At 65.9% G+C, this 9023-nt stretch overlaps 6 protein-coding genes across 6 annotated transcripts; 3 read left to right on the forward strand and 3 right to left on the reverse strand.

Moving 5' to 3' along the window:
• Positions 1-119: 119 nt before the first annotated feature.
• AMSG_04170 (NADH dehydrogenase 1 alpha subcomplex subunit 5) lies at positions 120-806 on the forward strand. Its single transcript, XM_013903500.1, has 2 exons — positions 120-371; positions 611-806. The coding sequence occupies exons 1-2, from the start codon at positions 144-146 to the stop codon at positions 737-739; spliced, it is 357 nt and encodes a 118-aa protein (XP_013758954.1). The 5' UTR covers positions 120-143; the 3' UTR covers positions 740-806.
• Positions 807-881: 75 nt separating this feature from the next.
• On the reverse strand, positions 882-2164 carry AMSG_04171 (uncharacterized protein; the record flags this gene model as incomplete). Its single annotated transcript, XM_013903501.1, has 1 exon — positions 882-2164. One exon carries the CDS (start codon positions 2162-2164, stop codon positions 938-940), a length of 1227 nt encoding a protein of 408 aa, XP_013758955.1. The 3' UTR covers positions 882-937.
• Positions 2165-2292: 128 nt separating this feature from the next.
• On the reverse strand, positions 2293-3795 carry AMSG_04172 (WD repeat domain 51A). Its single transcript, XM_013903502.1, has one exon. The coding sequence runs from the start codon at positions 3785-3787 to the stop codon at positions 2342-2344; it is 1446 nt and encodes a 481-aa protein (XP_013758956.1). The 5' UTR covers positions 3788-3795; the 3' UTR covers positions 2293-2341.
• A 635-nt stretch (positions 3796-4430) lies between these two features.
• AMSG_04173 (uncharacterized protein) lies at positions 4431-5472 on the forward strand (the record flags this gene model as incomplete). The annotated part of the gene is made up of 2 exons (XM_013903503.1): positions 4431-4604; positions 4693-5472. The coding sequence occupies 2 exons, from the start codon at positions 4431-4433 to the stop codon at positions 5320-5322; spliced, it is 804 nt and encodes a 267-aa protein (XP_013758957.1). The 3' UTR covers positions 5323-5472.
• Positions 5473-5665: 193 nt separating this feature from the next.
• On the forward strand, positions 5666-6697 carry AMSG_04174 (cytochrome b reductase; the record flags this gene model as incomplete). Its single annotated transcript, XM_013903504.1, has 1 exon — positions 5666-6697. The coding sequence occupies one exon, from the start codon at positions 5666-5668 to the stop codon at positions 6518-6520; it is 855 nt and encodes a 284-aa protein (XP_013758958.1). The 3' UTR covers positions 6521-6697.
• Positions 6540-8355, reverse strand: AMSG_04175 (CAMK/CAMKL/MARK protein kinase; the record flags this gene model as incomplete). The annotated part of the gene is made up of 2 exons (XM_013903505.1): positions 6540-8311; positions 8346-8355. 2 exons carry the CDS (start codon positions 8353-8355, stop codon positions 6540-6542), a joined length of 1782 nt encoding a protein of 593 aa, XP_013758959.1.
• Between the last annotated feature and the right edge of the window lie 668 nt (positions 8356-9023).

A 9023-nucleotide genomic window follows, 5' to 3' on the forward strand; every position in this document is an offset into this window, starting at 1 on the left:
GGCGTTTGGGGCGGAGGGGGGGGGAGAGCCGAGAGGTGTACCTCGCTCGCGAACACTCTCCAACCAAACTGCAAGCCGCTCGCCGTCCCCGCCCCAGCCACAGCCACACCTCACCCACTCCCCCAACACACCCACACACATACATGGCTGCGCGTGCACTCTCGACGGTTGTCAAGCGGACAACGGGCATTGTTGGCCTGCCTGTGGCTCACAACGCCCAGAAGACCCTCACTGCCCTCTATGCCCAGACCCTCGAGGCTCTCGAGGCTCTCCCAGAGACCGCCCAGTACCGCGTCAATGTCGAGCAGATGACCCGCACCCGCCTCGACGCTGTCAAGAAGGCCACCTCGGTCCAGGAGCTCGAGGAGATGGTACGTCCTCCTCCATTCTTCCCCTTCCCTCTCCCTCCTCCTCTCTCTCTCGCTCTCTCTCTCTCTCTCCCCCCCCCCCCCCCCCACCCTTGCCGCTTTTCCTCTGCTGATCACCGCCAGCCTGATCACCACCGCGCCGCCTCACCGCACGGCCTTTTCCTGAAGCAACTCACCCTCCCCGCACCCCGCCGCCCCCACCACTCTGGCCCTCCCCTCTCCGCACTGCAACACTGCAACAGGTCAACGCTGGTCAGGTTGAGGAGCTCATTGTGGCTGCCAAGAACGAGCTCAAGCTCATCCCCAAGATCGCAGCCGGCAAGCCGTGGGAGACGTCCAAGGCGTCCAAGCTGAACGTCGAGGTCATCTAGGCAACGAGCCAGACGTAGTTCTCGCGCCTGCGTGAACCGATAATGAAATACTTCCGAGCTGTGGAGATGCCCATGTAGTACGACCCACTCCACCCCACCCCCCCCCACCCCCACCACACACACACACGCGCGCCCATACACAAACCCCACATCGTTATTCATACACACATCGTGCCGGGATCGGCGGTCATGAGCTTGTCAATCGGTCTTGGCGCGGCCGGCAGCGGGCGGCGAGCCATCGATGGCCGAGACAATCGATGCCTCAAGCGAGGCGGCAAAGGCGTCGAGCGAAAACAAGTCCCGGACGCGCTGGCGGCCGGCGGCGCCCATGCGAGCGCAGAGTGCTCGGTCGGCCCAGAGCGTTCGCATCGCGTCAGCAAAGGCGGCCGGCTCCGGGGCGACGAGCAAGCCGGTCTCGCCGTCGACAATGGACTCGGTCGGCCCGCCCGAGGCGACGGCAACGACAGGGCGCGAGGCGTACATGGCCTCGACAGGCACGATGCCAAAGTGCTCGTTGGACGGGGTGTAGAGGACAGCGACAGCAGCGTCAAAGTAGCGGTACTTGTCATCGTTCGAGACCGAGGGCGCAAAGACGACGTCGGTGCCGATGTCGAGGCCGAGTTCAGTGGCCTGGGCATGGAGCTCGTCAAAGTACTCTGCGTTCTCGCGGTTGTTGGGATCGTAGCCGCCGGCGAGGACCAGCTGCGCGCCGCGCGCATCGGCGGCCATGAGCGCAAAGGCGGCGAGCGCGAGCTCGATGGCCTTCTTGCGCTCAAAGCGGTTGATAGAGAAGAACACCTTGTTGTTTGCAAGCTCTGAGCCGCTGCCGACGGCGGCGGCGGCGGCGGCGTCGATGGCCTGCATGTTGATGGCCGGATAGAGGACGGCCGGCCGCGCAGTCATCGACGGGAAGGCCTCCATGACAGTGGCAGCGGTAAAGGCCGAGTTGACGAGCACCACGTCAGCAGCGCGCGTCGAGCGCTCCTCGAGCGCGTCCGCGACGGCGCGATACGCGATGCGCAGCGGCGACGACGAGCGCGAGGCCAGGAGCTTGTCCGGAAAGTGACAGTAGAAGACGACCGGGAGGCCAACGAGGCGGAAGGGCCACACCGCCGTGGCAAGCTGGTCGAGGAAGACCACATCCGGGCGCGGGTAGAAGATGACCATGACCACGGCAGCGTAGAGCATCCGGAGTGTAACGCAGAGAATAGAGAACATGCCAAAGATCGATGACGGCAGCCAGCCGCCGACGACCCGGACGTCCAGCGAGCCATCGCGGGCCTCGGGGAAGCAGTGGCCCACGTCGCGGTGGTTGGTGTACATGGTCACCGCGTGGCCGCGGGCAAGCAGGCCCATGCCTGCGTCGATGACCAGCCGCTCGGCCCCGCCTACGCCGAGGTCGGGATGGAGGAATGCTATACGCATACTGAGGGTGGGGTGGGGTGGGGTGGGAGTGGGGTGGGGTGGGGTGGGGTGGGGTGGGGTGGGGACGAGTGGTTGGGAGGGAGGGGGGGGGGGGGGGGGGTAGGGGGGGAGGGGACGGCAAAGCCGTGGCTGAAGCTGTTGCTGCTGCTTGTACTACTTCCACTACTGCTACCACTCTTACTGCTGCTGCTGGTGCTGCTGGTGCTGCTGGTGCTGCTGATGGTGCTGATCGGCGTGTCCCTGCTGGTGCTGGACAAGGACACGGAGGGCGTCCATGACCTCGCGGTGCTCTGACTGGACGACGCGGCCCTGGTCCTCGACAAAGGTCAGGCGCTCTTCCATGATGCCCATGGTCGAGGTGAGGACGTCGAGCTGACGGACAATATGAGAGAGGTCGCGGCGGAGCTCGTCCGAGTACGTCTGCTCCTCGAGCGCCTCGGTGTGGGAAGCCGGCGCCTGGGCGTAGGCCGACGACGCCGACGACGGCGGCGGCGACGACGCGACCGGCGCGCGCTCGGCCGATGCGCCAGCCGGGAGCGAGGACCGGAAGGAGGCGTCGGCAGCAGAGGCCGCGACCGAGTGCGAGTCGAAGAGTGCAGGCGCGACGTCGACGGGCTCGTCGTCAAAGACCGGCGCGACACGCGACTCGTCAAAGAGCGAGGCAGAAGCCGGAGGCGCGGCGGGAGCAGGCGCTGTAGACGGATAGGCGTCGGCAGCGTCGGCCCAAGCATCAAACGCGGTCCGCCAGACATGGACCTGCTTGTCGGCCGAGGCCGAGGCAAAGTACTCGCCGTCGCGCGAGAACGCGGCGCCACAGGTGGCAGACGTGTGCGAGTTGAGGGTAAAGAGGAGGAGGCCCTCGCGGAGGTCAAACATCCGCAGCGACGCATCCTCAGACGACGAGAGAAGCACGTTTCCGGAGGGGTGGAAGGCAACCGAGTTGACTGCGTCCGAGTGAGCCGAGTAGTGCTGGAAGAGCCTGTTCATGCGCAGATCGTAGAGCTGGACGGCGCCGTCGGACGAGCCGGTGGCCAGGCAGGTGCCGTCTGGGTGGAAGGCAACCGTGTTGACCGGAGCCGTGGCGTAAAAGGTGGAAGTGATAGCCTTGGAGCCGGCGTCGTAGAGCTTGACAGTCTTGTCGTCCGAGCCCGACGCCAGCAGCCGCGAGTCGGACGAGATAGCGGCGGAACGGACCCAGTTGGTATGGCCCTTGAATGAGGCCATGAACCGCTGGGTGGCAACATCCCACAGCTTGACGATCTTGTCGTCGCCAGCGGTGACCAGCGCCCGCGAGTCTGCCGAGAACGAGACCGAGCGGACCGACGAGGAGTGGGCCTTGAACACCGTCGATGAGCCGCGGACAGTGGGAATCCAAAGCCGGACAGTCGCGTCGCGCGAGGCCGACGCCACCAGCTGGCCCGACGGCGCAAAGTCCACGTCCAGCACCGCAGCCTTGTGGCCCACAAACCGGAATGCCCGCATGTTGCGGCGGAACTGCCAGAGCATGACCGTCCCGTCGGCCGACGACGACGCCAGCTGCGACATGTCGGGCGCAAAGGCCACCGCAGTCGCCGTGTCGCGGTGCCCGCGGAACGCCCGCTCGAGGGTCGGGTCTTCAGACATAGCTCCTCTCTGTGTTGTGTGCTGGGTAGGGGGGGGAGGAGGAGGAGGGGGGTAGGGGTGGTGGGCGGGCGAGGAGGGCGAGGAGTTGGGTGCTACCGGTCCGTGGCGGTGGTTGGCGGCGCGCAACCGATTTTGGCGCGCGGTTTTGGGCCGACCGAAGCAAGTTGGGTCGTCCCGAGGCGCTGCCACACACACGGCGGGGCAAAGGTAGCTGAGCCAGTGGGATTGAGCTGGGCGATGCATGAGAGCTTACGTAGGTGCAGGTGAGCTTGGGCTGGTGCCATCGGCTGCAACAAGGTTGAGTGGACCGGGATCGGGACCGGGCATTGTGGCCAGGTGAGGCGGAATAGTAGAGCAGCGGGAGGTGATGCACTTGGATAGGACTTGACGGGCGGCAGCAAGCGCTGGACGGCGATGGGTAGCGTATGGGTAGCATATGGGTAGTCGATGGGCTGCAAGCTAGCGGCCAGTATTTGCATATCGCGTCGGAAAGCACTCTGACGCCGGGCGGACACCGATGCGTTCGCGCGCGCGCCAAATCGCCATACGCCCGCCCAACGCTAACCTCCGCCCCTCCCTCGGCCCACCCCCACCGCCACAGCCACCGCCACCCCTCTGCACAGCACCACACGAGGCTCACGAGATGGGACGCAAGCGGCAGAAGAAGCGTGGACGGCGCGGACAGCAGCAGCAGCAACAGCAGAGGCAGAAGAAGAAGGGCGCCGACGTCGCCCCGGTCGCCCAGGACGCCACACCCGCGCCCGTGGTCGAGGAGGAGGTCATGCCCGAGCCCGAGTACCTGTCGGCAGAGGTGGTGGTACGTGTAGAGGCGGAGAGAGGGGGGAGGAGGGGGGAGGGCCAGAGCAGAGGCGCAAACTCACTTGTTTGGGCACGGGCGGAGACAGAACGCCATCGACTGGTCCGACTACGATGTGGAGAAGCTCGACAGCGAGTTCTGGGTCGCGGTGGCTGCCTTTGAGCTCCGTAATCACGGATCGACCGATCTGGGGCATCTGGCTGATCGTGCTGGAGTCATCAACGCAGAGTACGCAGAGGCACGGGCAGCCAAGGACGCTGAGCGCGCCGCGCAGTGGGCTGCTATCCAGAGTGCCGCCGACAAGATCAAAAACCCGAACCGCGGCAAAGACGCTGCAGAGACTGATGCAGAGACTGATGCAGAGACTGATGCAGAGCCTGGCGCTGACGACGCCGAGCCTGCCTCCGAGTCTGACCCCGTGGCCGAGCCTGCCTCCGAGTCTGACCCCGTGGCCGAGCCTGCCTCCGAGTCTGACCCCGTGGTCGAGGCCGTGGCCGAACCCGAGCCAAAGCCAAAGCTCGAGCCCGAGCCCGAGTTCGAACACATCCAGACGGCCCTCGATCAGACCTCAGACGCGCCCGTGGATCAGAGCCCGGCTTCGCCGAAGCGCACGCCGCTGACACTCGATGTCAGCGGCGCAGACTCGGCGGCAACGGTCGATGGCGAGGAGGATGATCCCGAATCAATCGGCCTCCCATCGCCGCACTCGAGCGAGTAAGCCCTCGTACGACGACGCCATCCTTCCGCTTTGCAACAATACGTTTCACCACGGGCCGGGCCGGGTCCAGCAGTCGGCGTACTCGACCACGACTCGCACCCGTCGCTGGGCCTGAAGCCCGCGATGCGGGACAAGTCCCGCTATCCCCGCCGCTTCATCCATCGGCCAATGTCTAGCCGCTAAGCGCATTGCCTGATGAACACCGCACCAGCTGCCACTCCCCAAACTCCCATCGGCTGCGCCAGCCCGGCAGAGCTGCATGACCTGGCACGCACGCCCACGATCCCATCCACCGCCACCTGCCACAGCCCCACCCCTCTCCCCTTTCCCCTCCCCCCAACCCATGGACTGGCTTCACGAGAACACCCCCGGCGCGTCTGCGCTTGCTGGTGCGGCTGCTGCGGTGGCTGGCGTGGCTTCGCTCGCCTGGCTGCTTACCCGCCGTCAGACGGCCCGCCCGCCTGCCCTCGACCCGAAGCAGGCGCGTCCCCTGACGGTGGTGGCCACCCGCATGGTGACCCACAACGTGGTCGAGGTGGAGATCGCCCTGCCAGAAGAAGATGACGTGACGGGGCTGGCGCTGGGGCAGCACGTTGGCGTTGTGTACACCCCGCCGGACGCCACAGAGCCTGTCCGCAGGTCGTACACCCCCATCTCGCCGCTCTCGGCCACCGGCTCGTTCACTCTCGCCGTCAAGGTCTACCCGGACGGCGTCGTCTCGTCTATGCTCGCCAACCTCGACATCGGCGACACTGTCCTCATCCGTGGGCCTGTTGGCCGCTGGACGTACCCGACCAACGAGGTCCAGACCCTGGTCATGATTGCCGGTGGCTCCGGCATCACCCCGATGTTCCAGCTCCTCTCCGAGCTGCTCGACGCTCCGAGCCCGACCCGCCTGGTCCTTGTCTACGCCAACTCGACGCCAGAAGACGTCATCCTCTACCAGCACATTGTTGACCTTGCTCAGGCTTATCCCGACAAGCTCGAAATCTCTCTCTGGGTCTCGCGCACCAGTCCGGGTGCCACCTGGGCCCACAACATCGGCCGCCTCAACGCTGCCCGCCTCGCCGCCGTACTCCCACCAGCGACAAGCCCGGGTGTCCTCATCACGTACTCCGGGCCGCCGTCGTTTAACAAGATGGTTGGCGACGCTGTCAAGGAGCTCGGCTTCAGACGGCCGCATGTCCATCGCTTCTGAGCGCATGTAGGGACGGACGTCACGACGACGGCGCGCCCACCCGCCGCCGTGACGCAGACGTGGTGCGGTTGCGGTTGCGCCGCGCCGGCATTGCTGTGCCGGCATCGCCCGCTTTGCCCGCCCGTCGGAATGGAAGGCGTGCCGGCTCGGCGGCCACCGCGTTGCGCACCGCCAGCGGCGGCCGCGACGCCGATGCCGACGTCGCCCGCGACCGGGTCCGCACAGGCTCCGGCCCGGACCGCGGCAGGCTCGGCGGCCTACTGCGTGCACTCGCCGCACTAGCCTCTCTCCGTTGTGCCGAGGCCGACCGGGTGCGCGCGGACCGCGGCTCGCGCGATGCCGACGCCGATCGCGACCGCGACCGCGAGTCGCGCCGCGGGCCCCTGGGCGGCCGCCCGGACGCTGCCGCCAGCGTTGTTGAAGCCGACCGCCGCAGCGGCGGCCGCGCTGCCGTTGGCGAGTGCGGCCGCGCCGCCTCAACGCCAACCTCTTCGTAAATGGAAAAGTAGTCGTTGGAGAACGAGCCGAGGGCGTCGCCGTGGTCAGTAACGTCGCGGTTCGGGCTCATTGAGTGCTCGACCAGGAGCAGCGGCGCGCCGGCGTCGCGGTACGCAAGCGAGAGCACTTTCTTCCGCACAAGCATGGCGTAGACGCGAAGCATTGGGACCGCAATCGACGGAAAGCCATACACGGCCGCAATCCGCTTTGCGCGTGCCTGGTCAATGAGATTGGCCGACGCCGACGTCGGCGAGTCCTCGTCGCTCGGGTGCAGCTCGTCAAACTCGAGGGCAGTCGCCGGGGAGGCAGGCACCGGTCGCCACTTGTCGAGTGCGTCGGCCGTGAGCGCCTCTTCGAGCGCCTCGCGCTCCCAGCCCATTTGAACAAGTGCGTCGATGATGCCGTTGTCGAGTCCACCGCCACGCTGAGGGAGCTCAAGTTGTGGAAATGGCGGTTCGACCCACGACGCCGCAGGCGTACCAGCAAGCCACGGTGAGGCTGCCACGTCGCCGAGCGTGGCGCGGTGCGCCGGCCGCACAATCATGGCAGCGAGGAGGCGGCCGACATCCGTCTCGGCCTCGATCGCTGGGTGTGGGTCAAGACGCCCGACGCTGGCGCGCTTGGCTCGTTCGGCAGTCACCTCGCGGCTCTTGCGCCCGGCCTTGGGAATCGAACCAAACGGGTCGCTTGCGGTGAGAAGGCCGTAGAGCGTGACACCCAGTGCGTACACGTCAACCTGCGGCCCGATGTACGGGCTAGCCCGGAGCAGTTCCGGCGCCATGAACCGCGGCGTGCCGCAGCATCGAAAGAGCTCGGTTCCCGGAGTGTAGAACCGGGCAAAACCAAAGTCGCCGATCTTGACCCGCCCGCGCCCGTCAAGAAGGATGTTGCCCGGCTTGAGGTCGCGATGGACAATGCCGAGTGCGTGGACATACCTCATCGCTGCCACGATCTGGCCAAACACCGCTCGGGCCTCGTCCTCGCCCATCGGGCCTGTCTTCGCCAGCCGGGCTTGCAGCGAGCCGCCGGGGCAGTACTCAAGGACGAGACAGAGCTCCTTGCCGGCGTCGACTACATCGTACAGCCGCATGACATTCGGGTGATGGATGAGCCCATGGATCCGGAGCTCGCGAAAGAGCAGTGCCACATCCTCCTCGCCCAGTGCCGCCTTGTCCAGCACCTTGACTGCCACCTTTTCACCCGTAAAGTCGTGCCGTCCCAGACGCACATGACCAAACTTGCCCTTGCCCAGCGTCTCGGTCAGCGAGTAGTAGCCGACCCGCGAGACGGTGCCTGTTGCCCCCCTCCCCCACCAAGCACCACGCACCGGCCCCCATCCCGCCCGCATTGCCCGATGTAGCCCCCCACACCGTGATCAGATCCATCCCATTCCCCCCCATCCCGCCCAGCACATGCCCAGCACACGTCCCGTCTGCGTCAGTGCCACACCCTTCGTCACGGCTGCGGAAGGTCGCCCATTGGCGCCAAGTGCCAACACCCGCCACCCCCCCACCCACACACACACACACACACATGTGCAACGCCATACCTTTGGAAAATGAGGGTTTGACTCTGCATACACCGCCACCACCTCGGGGTTGTCTTGGATGTATGACCAGAGAGTCTCTCCGTCCATATCGGGCAGTGTGTGTGTGATGTGCTAGTCAAAAGTCCTTGCACCAGGTGTGTGCCTTTTGCGCTTTCCCCCTTCTGCTCCTGCTCACGAACAGCACAGCCTTCCACGAGGAGACCGACAGAGAGGCTGAGCGACAGACCAAGCGAACAACAGACAAGAACTCGGGTATGGTGACTTGAAGCGGTGGCACTCCTGCCTGTTGACCACGCTCACCGCTACTCTCTCTCTCTCTCTCTCAACTGCTGTACAGTGACAGAGTTAGATGTGGTGGCTTGTGGTCTGTGGCTCGTATCTGCCTAGCATAGTCGCCCTCCCGTCTCTGGTCACCCCCGTTGCTCCGCTCCACTGTGTTCACGTTCTGGACTTGTG

The sequence above is a fragment of the Thecamonas trahens genome, assembly GCF_000142905.1.
Source record: "Thecamonas trahens ATCC 50062 unplaced genomic scaffold supercont1.17, whole genome shotgun sequence".
NCBI lineage: Eukaryota > Apusomonadida > Apusomonadidae > Thecamonas > Thecamonas trahens.